At 41.5% G+C, this 17,449-nt stretch overlaps 1 protein-coding gene across 5 annotated transcripts in view; it reads left to right on the top strand.

The window, feature by feature from the left end:
• Auts2 (activator of transcription and developmental regulator AUTS2) overlaps nt 1-17,449 on the top strand; it is a 1,119,825-nt gene that overhangs the window by 463,646 nt on the left and 638,730 nt on the right. For all 5 annotated transcript variants that reach the window (XM_028870211.2, XM_037198545.1, XM_028870212.2 and 2 more), the window contains exon 3: nt 17,125-17,226. In XM_028870211.2, the coding sequence (XP_028726044.1) occupies nt 17,125-17,226 (102 nt within the window). The remainder of the gene's footprint in view (nt 1-17,124; nt 17,227-17,449) is intronic.

Here is a 17,449-nt window from a genome sequence, read left to right as displayed (position 1 = left end):
TACACTACCAGTAACCAATTTCCTCTTGAGGAGCAAACCTCCCATCACATGAGAAAGCAGTTGGTTACCGTATAACAGTCATGCCACTATGTCACCAGTGGGCACATTTTGCCTGGCATGGTGGTACAGCACTCAGGCTACAATGCTTGCATCCGAGTGACTATTTGTATCCTTCCAACTGATCAGCACTAGGTAAATTCGATGTTCTAAAAGGTGCCATTGTGCATTGGGTGCTTCTCTGCAGAGCAAACTGGATTGCAGATTCCCCCAGCACGTTTGCTAATGGAAAACCCGGCCAAGGAAGTCCCCTTAAATAATGTGTAGAATCAGCATCCTGCCTTCAAAACATGTCACCATGTTTATTAGCCAGGTTTGAGCTGTAGGTAAGCTCCCATTTAAAAAAGAAAAAAAAAAAAAGTCTCCGTAATGATTAGCAAGGGCCTAGTATAATTTAAGGTATTCTTTGGAGTTTATAAATATAGCCCCATAAAAAGCCAGAATATAAGGAAACTGTGACTTTAAGTCATTAGAAGCCCAATGGTTTGATAAAATAACAGGAAACAGACAATTTATTATGAGCAGTCTCAGTAGCTCTGGATTATCTATAAAACTTTTACGGCCTTTCCCAAGTGGCAAGAAGCCATAAAACTTGCCTGAATGAGGGACTTGTTAATTTACTTGTTAAAGCAAATTAAAAATTTATAAGTGCTTTTAGGTAAATGAGATCTCCTCTCATTGCTGCCCTTGCGGGGCCCTGGAGTCCTCGGAGGGGAGAGCGGCTATGCTCAGACACCACCGCAGAACAATAAAAGCTATTAAATTGTACCAGTTTATTACAGCCAAGCGCTGCAGCTGTTGCCATGGCTAGCTGTGAGGTACTGGCGGTGTACAGCCTGGGGTTGCACTAGGGTTTCTGTCTTACTCCAAACGAAAAAGGAAGATTAGAGGGAGTGAGGGGAAAGCTGAAAAAAACAAAAACAAGAACAAAAATGGTTGTTTTACCTCTAATTCCCTGCAGTTGGTGTTCAGGTCATGCCTCCCTTTTCGCCCTTGACCTTACCAATCTACAGGTTGTAACCTGTTTTTTTTTTTTTTTTCTGGTTCCAGATTTTTTTTTTTTAACTGCTGGTTGGTATTTGTACATCCTTTTATGATGCTTTTGAATCATGTAGTCCATGGGCCAAGGCCAGATCTTTGGCTGTTTTTGTAACTTCATTAACATTTATTGAAATACACATCTCAGTCTTCCTCCTTCTCTTTTCTTTTACGTATTTCCTCCTCTTTCTCACTCTCTCTTCCTCTTAGTACCTAGGTTCCTGGCTACCTACCACTACCTCCCTCCCTACCACTACCTACCTAGCTAGCTCATTCCATTATGCCTACCTACCTGGCAAGGGCAACACTCTTGAGTTTGGCATTTGATAATACTTACTGTGATCCCAGTGCTTGGAAACAGGGACAATAAGATTCCTAGGGCAGGCTGTCCATCCCTGCCTGGGGAGTTCCAGGCTGCTGAGAGACAAAGTCTCAGAAAACAGGACAAACCATTATGAGAAGGGACACTGAGGCTGGCTATGCTGTAGAAGTCATGGACTTAAAAGCAAGACTATTTTATACATAAAACAGAGTGGTAGATGGGAGTATGTTTACATTTTCGTGAGTGGAGAGTACTTTGATGGGCCATACATGTGCCTGTCTTAACAGAGAAGATACTATGAAGCTAACACAGAAAGCCGTATGTGGTGGTACATGCTTGCAGTCATAGCTTTAGGGATGCAGAGGCAGAAGGATCTCTGGGGCTCACTGGCCAGCCAGCCTAGCCTACTTGGTGACTTCCAAGATCTAGTCTGAGACACTGTCTCAACATACAATGTGACAATGTGGATGGCTCCTTAGGAACAACATGTTGGCTTGATCTCGGGTCTCCATGTGTACACACGCAGAAAGTTCACATCTAATCTGTTTGTATCTGTAGGGCAGAAAAGTGTATATATCTCAATTGTTGACCCTTCTTAGTGTATAAAAATGAGTTATATCACAAGTGTATTTAAATTTCAAGATATATTTAGAAAAGTCAGACCTTGCAAACATTTCCTTCTGATAATATTTCCAGTCATTATGTAGAAAACATGATTACCTTTCAGAATATAAGTGATATATATAAAAAAAGGCATGTCCTAGTTATCATTATCTGTTCCCCTGACACAGGCTAGGATCACAGACTAAAACCGAGTCAGTTGAGTAGTTGTCTTTATCAGATTGAAGGGTAGACATGTCCATAGGTGATTATCTTGTTTGTTAATTGGTACAACTGGGCCCAGATCTCTGTGGGCAGCACCGTCCCAGGTCAGTGGTCCTGGGCTGTAGAAGAAAGCTAGCTAATCATTACTGTGTGAGACGGAGAGCCGGCAAAGTGATTCCTGCATAGTTCCTGCCTTGACTTCTTGTTTAGACTTCCCTTACTGATGGATTTTTTTTTCTTGGCAGTGTAAGCCACAAAAACCCTTTCTCCTTTAAGTTGCTTTTGGTTTAAGTGTTTTCTCACACTAACAGGAAAATAGAATAGAGTGTCATTTGGACAAACTTGGTTTTTCCATGTTCACTTGTTGGTCCCTTATACATGCCACCATACTGTGTATTCTGCTGGAATTGCATTTTTAAAATCATATTCTTGGCATTAAGGTGGCACCAAAAATTGATTAGAAAAACGTAAGTCAATGTGACAAATAAATGTATTTATATTTTGGAGAGTTTCCCAGGGTTGTAGTAGGCATTAGCCTTTAAAACACCTCAGTATTAAAAAAATTTGTTCCCATAATCAATTCTTCACCTGGTTGGTTGTCATTATTTCAGATATATTGCTATAAATTACCACTACAAACCTCTTTTTATTATTTTTTAATATATAATTTGTGCATTTCCGTGTGTGTTTGTGTATGGTATATGGTGTGGGGCAGAGTACATGCCCATGGCTGCACCTATGGAGTCCAGAGGCTGGCAATGTTTATCTTTGTCTGTCATGTATATAGACAAGGTCTTTCTGAACCTCAAATTCTCTGAGTAGACAAGACTAGGCTATCTAATGAGATCCTGGAATCCTCTTGGCTCTTTCTCCCCAGCACTGGGTTTCTGGGCATGTGTCGCCTATCTTGGCTTTTTGTATGAGTGATGGGGATCTGTTCTCAGGTCTTCACTGCTTATGGAGCACGCTCTTTACTAACTGAGCCACGTCCTTAGTCCATAAACATTTTATTGGTACCAGTCATAGGGCCATTGGCATTTGAAGTGTCGCCGTCATTGAGAGACTCGGCCAAAATAAGAGGCCAGTGCGCACATTATTGGTGTGCGTGAGAGGTGTCTTCTAAGCTGAATCTTAAATCCTTCACAGATGAAGCTTGTCATTCGATTAACCCACATCTCTGACCACAAAGTCTCTGGGCTTAGAGAGCTTTGACGGCCATCTCATTCTTTCATTTAAAAGGATTAAACCAAGTGCATGTGGGGAGAGAGTGGAGAGGTTTCAAAGTTTTAAAATAGCAAGCAGTAGCAAATGATAGGGGTCAGAGGTCAATCGCTGAGGAGATCCAGGAAGTGTTATAATAGGAGGATAATACAGTGTGAAACCCAAGGACAGCTGTGATGAAGTTGTGGTAAGTCTTTCGGAGGAAGTAGCGGTGCCTCAGATCTGTCTGCTTCTAAAAGAGTTCATGTGGAATTTTAGTGTATATGTGCACTCGTTAGTAATATTGATATATGTTGTATAATGATTGCTTAATTGCTAATTTTCCTACGCTAATTGATGTTTTTCTATAAAACCAAATTCTTGAGCTCTTTACATTTATTGAATGCCATCTGGCTTATGAATTTTCATAAGAACTGCCAAAAAATAAATAAAATGTAAGAAAGAAAATGGTGCAGTATCCCCCCCCCCCCCCCCCCCCCCCCCCCCCCCCCCCCCGCACGCCTCCTTTCATAAAACGGTGGAGGTTGGGTCTCTGAAATGACTTTTCAAATGTGTCTTTGGGGACTGTTTCCAGAAACTGAGAATTACACATATGTGGAGCCTGGGGCCGCTCAGCTGGTAGAGGCTCACGTAGCTTACACAGAGCCCTGAGTTCCATCCCTGGTAACATGTAAAGGAGGGCTTGGTGGTGCATGCTGAGACAGGAGGATCTTGAGTTTCAGTAATGCCTAAGTTAGGAACTAGACAAGAATCCTAGGCATTACGGATTTTGAGTAAGAAATAAAATTGATTGCATTTGATTATACTATTTCCCATTTTTTGTTTTGTACCAATTTATTTCTTCAGATGAAAGTTGACTCTTAATTGCTTGCTCTCCCTCCATGACCCTTCCCCACTCCATAAATTTGGTAAAGACTCAACCAATGACCAAACCTATTATCCTAGTACTTGAGATTCTGAGGCAGGAGTATTCCTGAGTGTTTAAGGCCAGCTTGCTCCACATTGAGACAAATTTTCAAGCAAAAATGAGAACAAAAATCTTCAATTAAGTCATTATTTGAAGAAATTTTGGACAATATTACTCGTTTGCTTTTCATTTTACCATAATTAATATATATATTAAGATGTAACCCCATGCAATCATGTATTCAGCATTCATAATTGAAAGTCATCATGATGATACTGCTAATCAAGATACATGATATAACTGCCAGGCATGGTGACAGACACCTGTAGTTGCAGCACCAGCAAAGATGAGGCAGGAGGATTTTTCTTTGATGGCTAGGCAGGAGAACACAAGGACCTCTTGTCATTAAACACACAGACACAGATACACACATGTGCCCGCTCACACTCTGTGTATGTGCAGTTTCCTTTTTTCCATTGCAAACTTGCCAGAATTATTATACCTCATTTTATAATAGCTTAACACAAATGTATGGTCACCACGTCAAAATCTCTGTATGCAACATTTACCCAGAGGAGGGAGCCACTGCTCTGGTGTGTGATGTGTCCGTGTTGCCTGTCAATTATGATATTACCTGTGATGACAGAGTAATAATACTGTGGATGTGATTCAGAGTCTGCAATAAGAAAGTCTGTTTACAAATACCAGGTATTCATGTGTTGAACCCCACTGAACCCTAAAATGGTGAACAGCCGCATGAAGATGGAACCTGTCGCACACGATAGGCTGTGTCTGAGGATAGTGAATCAGGTGTGTACACACAGATCAATGATCCTTGTGTGTTCTAGGCTCAGCTTTCCACTCCATTCCTGGGTGTTTTAATTTAGACCCTCAGATTTCTTTGTAAAGGGGTACTTACTTCAAAAAATTGATGCAGAGATTTTGTCAGATACATCCTGGGGGTAAAGAAAGTGGGGCTCAGTTGTTAAAGAATGCATTCCACTCTAGCAGTGGACCAGTTTGTTTTCCAGCACTGATGTCAGATGGTTCACAACTGCCAGCAACATGAGTTTTCGGTGTACCTGACACTCTCTTCTGGCCCTGTAAGGTATCCTGTCTCTGTCTTTGTCTCTGTCTCTCTCTGTTTCTCTCTCTCACTCTGTGTGTTATTTAAATTAAGTGAGTTTTGTGCAATTATTAAAAAATCATGTTTCAGGAGACCCCACATTTGTGCACATTGACACAAACCAAAATGAAGCTTACTGGTAACTGGTTGTCTCGTGTTATGTTAACCCCCCTAGTGTGACAGTATAACATGTCCCGTAGTCCGTCCTGTCCTTCTGATACTTTGCTTCACACACGTCCCAGTGGTAGAAATTGCATTCTAGGCAATTCCTGGGCAATCTCAATCACAAATTAACTGAGTTATTAAACGCATGCATCTTTCCTGGTCATAGCTCATTGAAGGATTTTGTTGTACATCAGAGTTGGTGCTGCGTTCATTTTCTTTTGTTTTGGGGTGGAGGAATTCTCAACTGGAAAGTTGGTTCTGTTCACTTGCAAGTGTGTGTACATCAAAACTACCATGAGAATAAATTTAAGCCTGATAGTGTACGCAGCTTCAGTACACATTGGTGAAATATCCTGCTGATTGCTGATTACAAACAGTTGTTAATTCTCTACTTCACTAAATTCAGAGTGGAGAAACTTTCCTTAATAAAGAACAGATTGAGGAGATCCAAGACCTCACTGTGTGGGAATTAATGGCAGATGCATACACTGGTAGTTAAAATGTTTCATTAGATGTTAATGTCTTGCTGTGTTTTTAATTGTTCAGGAATTAGCCTCTAGAATATTAAAACCATCTGTTTGTTATCATGATGAAACAGAATGCTTAAATAGTTATTAATTTGTGTTTCTTCTCTCTCTTTTTGAGGAATAATCTGTAAAACTTTGATCTGTTTGGAGTGTTGGGAATTTGGAATGGGGAAGTAAAGAATTTGAAAGCATACTCATGCTTTGAATAGCTGATCTGATGATTTTTTTATATATATTTTATATCCTCTCCTAGTCCCCTCTTTTGTTGTCCCCCCCTCCACGCTCGGTAGAGAGTCTAAGACTTGGAAGTCAAGTGAACTCTTCTTCCCATGATGCAGTGAGAAAGACCACAGTGCTGGTTACTTGGTTTTATCTTCAGCACTGTATAAACTTTAAATACAGCATCACATGCTTGAAATCCTAGCACTAGCAAGGTAGAGGCAGGTGGATCTCAACTTCAATGCCAGTGTAGCCCACATGGGACCATAATCTCCTAAAGATTTGTTCTCATTTTATGTGTATGGTGTTGTGTTCATATGGATGCAGAGCCTACAGAAGTCAGAAGAGGGCAGCAGATTCCCTGGATCTGGTTGTTAGCCGCTATATGGGTGCTGGGAATTAAACGTGGGTCTGCTGAACTATCTTTCCAGCCTAGAGGTTAGACATACAGAGTCCCCAAGGAATGAAAGCAAGATTTTTTTTTTTTTAAGTTTAAAGATATGCAGTTTTTCCTACTGTCCTCTATGTTTTCTCTGAGAAGCTGAAGATGCTGGCTGGTGCAGGTTTCAGCTCACATTCTGCAGTTTGCTTGACATAGACTCATCTTTGTGTGTCTAGGTTCCTCACCCTGCTACTTCAGAGGTGTTCTTAATGTGTACAGGTTGTAGTGCACAGAAGTAATGCACAACAGTCTCACATTTGTCTTATTTGATAGACATATTTCTTCCCATTTCGACTGTATGAAGCCTGTGTGGTATTTTGGATAACACTGAGAAAATCTGTGTTATCTCCATTGCTTCAAGAGCAGGGAACAGGCTCTTCAGATGCCAGCCCTTTCCCATGTTGAGAGCCAAACATCATTACATGGGATTGCCTAGATTATGCTTTACCTGTGGGCATGTGACTTGATGCAGGTGGACCCAGCCCACTATGGGCGGTGCCCCCCCTGGTTAAGTCAGCCTACACTATAGAAGAAAGCAAGGCAACCAGGGGCCTGTGAGCTAGCAAACTGAATTTTTCCAGGGTTTCTGCTTTCAAGTTCCTTTTTGAGTTCCTGCCCTGACATCCCTCAGTGATGGACTGTGACCTGTAAGATGAAATAAACCCTTCCTCCCAAGTTTTTTTTAGGTCAGAGTGTTTTACCAAATCAACAGGAAAGAAAGTAATTCAATGCTCTTGCCCTCAAAGTGAAAGGCTCAATTAATGTCAACATGACTATAGTAAATTGACACATAAGTGTGTCTATAGTGGGAAGATGTGTCTCCCTCTACATGGGATCCAAATTACTGTTTCCAAGGTCCCTAGTGTTAATATTTGTCATTTTTTCCCTCTTAGTTAGGAACATTAACAAGTTTCTTATGAATTCATGCAGATCTGCTATAATTTTGACAAGAGTTGGAAATTATACTTGAGTCTTTTTCCATCCCATTGAAATGCTATATGTATTGGCCAAGAATTAGTGATGGCTGGGAAATGTATAGTTCTCCATGTGTGATCTTTCGTGTTAATTGTTAACTTAAGAGTATCTCGAATCTCCTGGGAGATGGGCCCCTGCCGCCTGCCTAAGGGGGATGATCTTCATTATTTCAATTGGTCTCTGAATCATCCTTAATCGTGGGCACTACCATTTCTTGATTGGGTGTTTGGGACTATATAAAATGAAGAGAGCAAGGTGAGTATTAACATGATCCGTTTCCTGATTGTGCATGCCCTGTGATCAGTTCTTTCAAGCTCTTACTATCTTGATTTCCTATCATCATGAATTATACTCTTTAACTGTGAGTCACAATAAAACTTTACACCTCTTGGGTTGCTATTGTCAAAGTATTTCATTATGGCAATGGGGAAAAAGGAAAACTAAAATCCTGTATACACTTCCTTTATCTCCCTTGCCTCTAAGTTAAAATTGTAATATCATCATCTCTGCATTATTCTGCCTAGGTTAAAACTGGGATGTACGTTTTAACTTTGCATCTTCTGAAACATGGAGACATCACTGCTTCATGGCAGTGAACTTGATCAGACCCTGAGCCTCTGGTGATGGTCTCCTTAGGTGCCAAGGCTTGTAAGATAGATAGTGATAGAAGCCAGTATAGGATTTAAGAACCATCCTGGCTTACTGTTGAAAAGACCCCTTGTAACTGCAATCCAGTTAGGATTCTGGTTCCTGTCAGCACATCCCAGCCCCAGGAATGTGTGTACCAGAAATTCTGTAAACTTCTCTCCAATACGACAAGAAAAATCTTCCACTATCTCCTTACAGCATTTCTTAAGGCTTTAGTTTTTCCTCAGGAGAACACATTTTACTGTATAACCACCTGAGTTACTCTTGTAAATGTTGCTATTAATATTGAGCAATTATTATTTGATAGTACATTTTTACTTTTGAGGAGACGGGGTCTAACATAGTTTAGGCTGGCCTTGAACTTGCTATGTAGACAAGATGGTCTGCAACTTCTGAACTTTCTGCCTCTACTTAGCAAATGCTGTGATTAAAGGAATATGCTGCCATGAGTAGTTTGATATATGTTGTCCTGAGGTTGGAAAACAGGGCTTCCTGCATGCTAAAAGCAAGATTCTAACCACCAAGGTACACCCCAGCCCCATACACAGAATTTTTTTGTTCTTTTTCATGATGCAAAGGATTGAGTCCAGATCTCACACATTCTAAGCAAGAGCTCATTGAGCTGCATGTCCACCTTGTAGTACATGTTTTCCAGGGTTTCTGCTATTGTAAGATATATTTGAAGAAAAATTACAGCTGGATTGGGTTATAACAAAACAAGAAATTTTTTCTTTTAAAAGAAACTGTTAGTAAAATAAATAGGAATCTTAAATGCTTCACATCATCTAAATTATTAGAGTGGCAATCTTGTCAGTAAGCATATGTAATACTTAGAGAACCATTAACTTCTTTTTAGTGGTTTTTGACCTTTTGCAGAACAAGTACTTTTAAAAATCTCAAATGCCAGCATGATGATTTCTTAACCTAACAGTAATTATATGCTACTTTTCCATTTATTTTTACTATACCTGACTCTTTGAAATAACTTAAATTACACATGATCGCTGTTTCCAGAACAGAATCCATCATTGTTCATTCTGAAAGATGATGAGTCTGTGGAGTCAGTTAACTAGTGCCGATCACTCTTCACTTTACCTGCCAGTCAACTTACTGGAACGTCTCAGAAAAAAGTCTTTTGTGACCTTAGAATCTCCAGTCCAGATATTATCAACTAGGCATCAGGGTCAGATTTGCAGGCCCATCTCTGCAAGATCAGAGTGCATACACTAAGGTAGGCATATGCCTGAAGCCAAATAAGAAAATTGGGTAATATGGAATGACCTGAAAGTCATATTGTCCCATGAAGCTTCCTTAGCTATGGGACAGAACTGCAGAATGGGAAGGTTACCAGGCAATACTTAGCTCTTTGGCATTGATACGTTCTTCAAGGACAGGGATGGGATTTGGTGCTATCGGTGAGTGAAGCCCAGAGTTTCATCCACAGCATCTCTTAACCCAGGTATGGTTGTGTATGCCTAGAAATTCAGCACTCACAAGATAAAGGGCATCAGAATGAGAAGTTCTAGGTTAAACTTGGCTACCTATTAAGTTGACTCCAACGTGGTCTGAATGAGACAGAAACAACAAACAAGGAACATAGAACTGTGAACTGAAACCTGGTGGTTAGTGTCTTTAGGAATATCCATTTAAGCCCAGTAGGAGGAGAAAACAGGTTTTATTTAGCATGAAATTGTCTTGATGTTACTTTTAACAGATTAGACAGAGTGTTAGAGCCCCTTGTCCTGAGCTCTCACAGATGCCTTTGGCATACTGTTGAAGAACTAGACAGAAGCAACCTTAAGACAGTGCAGGGACAGAAGCCTCGTTGGTGTGGGTCAAACGAAGAGAATCGGTGACACACTACAAACTTACAGGTTTAAACAATAGAATGAACGAGACGTTCAGTTTGCTAGGCTTTGTTTTGTTTTCCTTTCTTATCCTCTGTGATGGTAAGAATGACACCCAGGCTGTTTGTATCCTTAAGAGAAGGATTCCATTCATTTGCTATGGCTACTCTAACAAATAGTATAGTCTGTGTCTTCGAAGGACTTTATATTTTCATGTCCAAGTTGGAAGCCGATTATACATGGAAGGGGTAAACAGCTTGCTTAGTCTGATCAAGAGCCTAAGTATACTCTAGAAAAAAGAAAAATGCTAGTTTATTGTTGTTGTTGTGTTTTGGTTTTTGCCATTTGGCTCTCTGGTGAGCCTATATGCTTGTCTTGTAGGTGGCTGCCTTCTTGCCCTCTTGTCGGGTCCTCACATGGCCCTTCTTCTGTGTGTGGGGATTCTGGCAGCTCTCTCAATGTGGCCTTAATTTCATCTTAGTGGCACACTGGTCAAAATCAATTATTAGATGCTAGTCTTAGTTCAGTTTCTTTTTTGTAAAAGAAATCCAGAGACTGGAGGAATGATCAGCAATGGGTGTTTACTAGGTACATGGTTCTGCAGGGTGGCAAGTGTCAGGGTTATATCATAACATGTGGAAGTGGATTGATTTCAAACTGGGTAGAGAAGAAAGGGTTAGAGGGGTGGACCTTGCCACATACCCACTCCAGCAGTAACTGCATCAATCAGGATATGGGTGAAGTTACTCAATTCCTGAAGAGCCCTGGTTACCGCACTACCTGTGTTAGTTACTTTCCCATTGCCATGGTCAAATACCAAGACCAAAAAGGCTGATAAAGGAGAAAACTGGCCATTTTGGATCATAGTTCCAGGGGAAGATAGAGTCCACACTGATGTAGAAGATGAGGCTGTGGGAGAATGAAACAGAGAGATCTCGTTTCACCTTCATTCAAGAAGCAGGAAAAGAGAGTAAGAAGTGGAGGGATGCTGTGAACCCTCAAAGCCTGACCTCAGTGATGTGCTTCCTGTCTCATGGGTCTATGTTCTAATGGTTCCATGATCTCCTCAAACAGTGCAACCAACTGGTAACCAAGTGTTCGAACGTGAGAGATTATGTGTGCCATTTGTCATCCAAGCCCTAACATTGCCTTTCAAAAGTATTGAAATGATGATTAAATTCCTGAAAATTGATGTTGGAACATACACTGATATTCCATTGGGCCACTTCAGTAGCCTTGTAGTGAGTACAGTCCCTCTCTAAAGTACAAGGGTTGGTCTTTCATTACTGTATTTTGGGGAGCTACAAGTCTGAAACAAAGGATCCAAATATTCTAGGACCTATATTTTCACCCCCACCTGCTAAAATGTCTTCAATATCTAAAAAATAATTGACCACAGAACTGGTGTAATTGCGCTCTGTCTCCACAGAGGCGATACAGCTCTCCATTAAAGAGTCCTTCAATTATGATGAGTTGAATACACTGTAACTTACAAAGATGGCTGTGGATGAGGAGGAACCCTCATTGTAATGAGATTTTTTATTTTTTTGATCTGATTTGAAATGAACTCAGTCCAAAATTATGGCAAGTTGGAAGAAAAACTTTGTGTCAACGTTCATATCATTAAATTTTTGGTAGCTGTCAACTCAAGTATTTTATATCATAACAATTTCTATATATTCTTTATTTTTCGATTAAAAGTGATATGGGGCTGGAGAGATGCCTTGGGAGGCAATAACACTTGCTACTCTTCCCGAGGACTGAATTTCAGTGCCCCACATACATATTAGGTGGTTCACAACTGCTTGTAGCTCCAGCTCTGGAGGGTCTGATGCCCTCTCTGGCCTCTGCAGGTACCCCCCTGCCCATGTACAGACATACGGGTAGACATACACACATACACACAATAGTAAAATAAACCTTTGAAACAGGGATAGACAGATAGTTAATGTGTTCTATATACTTGATGATTATACTAGATTTTAAAAGCATATAATAGTATTCCAGACATTTTGGTATACATCTTTAATCCTAGGCCTTGCAATGTATACTGGAGGATCGGGAATTCAGGATCATTTTTGGTTCCATAGAGAGTTTGAGACCCTGTTTCGGAACACGAACACACACACACACACACACACACACACACACACACACACACACTGAAGCTCAGTACTAAAGTAGAAATGATAGTGAAACCTCATGGTACAACTTCAACAATTGCGTCCTAGATACTCTGGTTTCATCTGTCCATCTGTCTGTCCTCCATCCAGAGATCCTGCTTTCCTTACCTCCCGATGTATTTAAGAAGTGCCGCTCAGACATCCGAGGATTCCATCTGTAAATGTTGCAAATGTGCCTTTTCACAGGACACCAAAATGTAAACATCAATTCCTCAATATCAGAACTTAGGCAGTCCTAATTATGTCTAGGTTTAGCAGTATTTCCTTCTTTGCTCAGCTCCAGTGCAGAGTAAGCTGGTCTCCTGGCAGCTGGCTGACAGGTGTCTTTCCTGTCTTTGTAGCTCAGTTCCTCCCTCCTTGGTTTATCTTGAATTCACTTGTGTGAAGGAAGGTGCCTGAGAGAGCCACATCTTACAATGAACCTTCTGCCTCCGTCTTACTGATAATTAGAGCTTCAGTTTTATAGAGAGGTTGCAACGTCGAAAGTGCAGATCCAAATCACCTCGGGCTGTCTTTAGCCTCCTTAATAGTCCTTTGCTATTCTCTTCTGCATCTGTGTCATCTCTTACATCTTTGTGGACATTAGGTAAATCCTTTGGAATGTACAAACACACCTAGCTTCTGTCAGTCAAGACTAAGAACCCATCCAGATAGCATCTTAGGCCTGTAGTAGAGATTGCTTTGCTCTAATCCATCTATGTGACATTTCTACTAATGAATTTGAAAGGTGCTTCGATGTATGACCAACTTTGTTTTGTTACCATAAAATCTTGGTCAATGAACTGTTAGTGTGTTGGAACACGGAATTTGGGGTAACCGGAATCTGTCTGTGTTCATAGACTTTGTTCACTTACATTTGGCTCTAGAATGAACTGTCTCATCCCTTTTGAGGTAGGAGCTGTGTTTCTGCATCATACTTGTTAAGGGAGTTGTGTAGTTGCTGTACTGTGCTTCTGTGACCCCTGATGTGTGATGGAACTTCTGCCCTACCTGCTGGGAGGATGTCAGAGTCAGTCAACTAGCTCTGATGGCCTAGCTGCTTATGTTCACAAGTGTACAGCGAAATTGGTCTTGGATTATTTTCCTCTCCTGATTTTATTAACCTACTATCTTTTTAGTACTCTGAAATCCATTGAACTGCTTTCTATGTTGAACCATGTATGTGTCGGACAAATAGAAGGAGAAAATTGTGGTTTTCAGTTTCTGAGAGATGGCCGTTTCCAAGTCACAGTGTCCAGAGTGTTCCTCTTTCCTCCCCTCCCCTTCTCCTTTTCTCACTGAACCCAGAACCTGCTGACTTGGCAAGACTGGTTAGCCGTTAAACCCTAGTGATCCTCCTGTCTCTGTGCCCCAGCACTGGAACCAGAGAGGCCTGTCCCCACGCCTGCCTTTCTACTTAGGTCCTCATGCCTGCAGGGCAAGCGCTTGACCGGCTCAGCCATCACACCAGCCTCCTCACGTTCTCCTGTTTATTCTTTCTGTGACTTGTCTTGCCTCTATTCATGGTTAGGGCTTCCTACTCCAATTAACCCCGTCTAGAAACTTGCTTACAGACATGCCCAGAGGTTTGTCTCCTAGGCAGTTCTAAATCCCATCAAGTTGACAGTCAAGATTAAACCATTCAGCCATTAATAACAGTTGACACTCTCCCAAGATCACAGTTCCAGAATACAGAGAACATATTTTCCACAATGAAATCTAATGAGAAGAAAACTTGGCGTCCTGTGTTCTATAAAGATAATTCCGTTGACGGAATTACCACCACCCATGCCCGATACTCACTCCCTCATTTTGTTTAGTTTGCTCTAATTTAGTTGCCTCCTGTGAAATTAGAGACTGGGCTATAGAAATTTTCATGTAAACACAATCATAAGAATGTGAAGCTTGCTCGTCAGATTTCTCACTGCCTGTGTTGCAGCCAAAGCTTTCTAACGCTGGCCACCGTGGATGCTGGGACAAATCAATGCAACCGGATTGATTTTTCTCAGGTCTTTAAATGTTTAAGCTCGCACCTGGCCTTTGTGTTGTCTCCTGCTTGTAGGTAATAGCTGGGAATTCCAGGTGAAGGATTACAACTTCTCAGCTACTTATGCTACCCACAAATGATCCCATTGGTTGCGGCTGAAAATACCAGTTTGAAAATATATTCGTGGGATTAGGAATGAGCACGTCTTCCCTGAAATCTTGTGGTTTAGCGTTAGTGCTTAGGGTAGTCAGTCAGTGTCTTTGAAATATTGAGCTGGCTGACAGCTTAAAATCCTAAGTTTCCTTTAAACTTGAGCTGGGCTTTGGAGGAAAAAGGGGTAGCACAGGGGGGTGGATTTTATGTACGGCTTTCCAACAGAATTCACTTAAGTGTGTTTGCCGTCAGGGCCTTGGGAATGCAAGCAAGCTGATTCCTTCCCTTCCTCCTTGGGTTCTGCCCTCAGCCCAGATCAACATTTAGTCAGATAATTGACATCGGAGCCTCTGAAGTCTGTTGTGGGCCTTAGTATGAAATCATTTCCCTTTCATGAAGAAGTATGGAAGAGAGACTGTGTGCAATGTCCCGGTTTCATTCAGCTAGTTGTGTGTAAGGAATATCCCTTGATTCTAAATTAATATTATTTGTGAGCAGGCATGCGTGTCCATGGTGGTCAGAGGACAACTTGAAGGAATAGGTTCTCTCCTTACCACGTGGATTCTGTGAATTGAATATTCATAAGGTCTTCTACCACCCCAGACATACTGAAGTACAGAGGGAATACTAATACACTGCAGAATTGTGACTATGTGTTCTGTGTAAGCCTCTAAACTTGGCACTGAGCATTAAATCGGGCAGCACACAACAATAGAATCATGAGTTGGGTGATGTCCTAGATTATGGCCTAACTTTGAAGTCATCATCTGCTGTGTCTTCATTCATGATTGAAAATGGTTCTGCCCTACCATTGTGAGAGAAGCACTTAAATAATACATCTTATCTTGCCTTGTTTTTGAGACAGGGCCTCATGTATGCCAGGCTGACCTTGAACTCACTGTGTAGCAAGGATGACCTTAAACTACTGGTATCCCTGCCTCCACTTCCCCAGTACTAGGATTACAGGTATGTGTGTTACCATTCAGGGTGTCTACAGGGCAGTAGATCAAACCCAGGGTTTTGTGCAATTAATTCTACGAGTGAGCTATATGGCCAGTCAAGGAAGAGAGTTCCGAAGCTGCTTATGGATCAGAGCATATGTTCTACATGGGGGTTTGATGGTCAGCATGGCTGTTGCAACAATACTGATTTCTTGGACTCGAAAATTAGAGTAGATGAGAGAGCTCAGCTGGTAAAGGCCGTTTCCACCAAGCCTGATGACCTGTGTTTCATTCCTGGGACCCGTATGGTTGATGGAGAGAACTGGCCCCCACAAGTTATCCTCTGACCTCTATAAATACATTTTGCTATGTATACCACCTCCCTCATGTACATATAAATAAATAAGTAAGTAAATAAATGTAATAAAGTTTTTTTAGTATATCATAATTAACAGCCCAGCCCCCAAATCCTTGCTTTATAAAGAATGAGAAGGTGAACATTTGAAAAGACTTTATTCTGACCTGCTATGCACCAGTTGGAAAAGGCTCATACCCCTTGCATCTGGATTAGGTTAGACTTAGTAAATTTCACTTTAATGTAGTAAAAAACACAGTCCTTAAAGGGCTCAGAGGATAGAAAGTAAAATTAGCCCTATTTTTTGAGCTTTATTAGAGAATGCTTTCTGGAAAGGGGGGAGGGGTTTAGGAAGAGTAATTAACATAGCATTGTTGAGGAATTACATGTAAGAATGCTCCATTGGAAAGTTAGGGGGATGTTTCCTCTTTGATGAACCCAAGTGAGGTCTGGATGGTGGTCAGTCTATCATGCCAGGAGATTAGGAATATGTCTTAGTCGGTGGAATGCTTGCCTAGTTGGCACAGGGCCCCTGTGTTCAGTCCCCAGCACTGTGCCATCTGGGTATGATCACGCTTGATACCTGTAATCTGGGTGATCAGAAGAGGGATGCAGGAAGAGCAGAAGCTGACGGTCACCCTAGATACCATAACAAGTTCCAGGTCATTCAGTCACATGAGACCCTTTCTCAAAGACAGACAGACAGACACACACACACAAAGTTAAAGAAGGGGGGAGTAGAGATGGAACAATTAGGAGTTAAAATCACCTTCAGTTACAAAGTGAATTTTGAGTCTCCTGGGCTACATGATACCCTGTGTAGAAAACAAAACAAAATAAACTAAGTATATGGAACTGGAGAAGCGAAGAACACTCACTGCTCTAGGAGAGGATCTGAGTTTGGTTCTTATCACTCGGGTTACACAGCATACAACCACCTGTATCTCCAGCTGCCGAGGGATCCAGTGCCCTCTTCTGACATCCATATACCTGCAGTCTTGTGAGTGAACACACACACACACACACACACACACACACACATAGGCAAAAAAAAAAAAATGTTGGATAAGTTTAAACTAAACAGAATGTTGAGATTCCGAACTTTTCAATGTGCAAAGATCACAGCTCCGAGCTCTTGAGCCGGGAAGTGTGCGTGTGGTGATACCTCTGACTTCCTCCTGTTTTCCTTTCTCTCTGTGGCCTTCAGCTCAAGCCAGGACAGAACAGCTGCAGGGACAGTGATGGCGGAAGCACCAGCGGAGAATCCAAGGGTTTCCACCGGAGCAGCTCACGCGAGAGGCTCAGCGATGTAAGTTTCAAAGGAGTCCGACAACTCCTGGACCACTGTACACCCTGGGTGCACAGCTCACGCCCTCCCTTTTGGATGGCTCTTGTGTGGGCACGTTGTGAGGTGTGCCGTCTTGGTCTATGTGTTTGTGTCTCTCGGGGAATCTTGTCATTCCAAAATGAAGGTGGACCTAAAATATATTTTAACAAATGATGGTGTTTCGGAGCTGGCGAATAAAAGTGCT

The sequence above is a fragment of the Peromyscus leucopus genome, chromosome 23, assembly GCF_004664715.2.
Source record: "Peromyscus leucopus breed LL Stock chromosome 23, UCI_PerLeu_2.1, whole genome shotgun sequence".
In the NCBI taxonomy this organism is placed as follows: domain Eukaryota; kingdom Metazoa; phylum Chordata; class Mammalia; order Rodentia; family Cricetidae; genus Peromyscus; species Peromyscus leucopus.
Note: the sequence above shows the minus strand (reverse complement) of the source record. Positions and strands in the feature narration are given on the sequence as shown.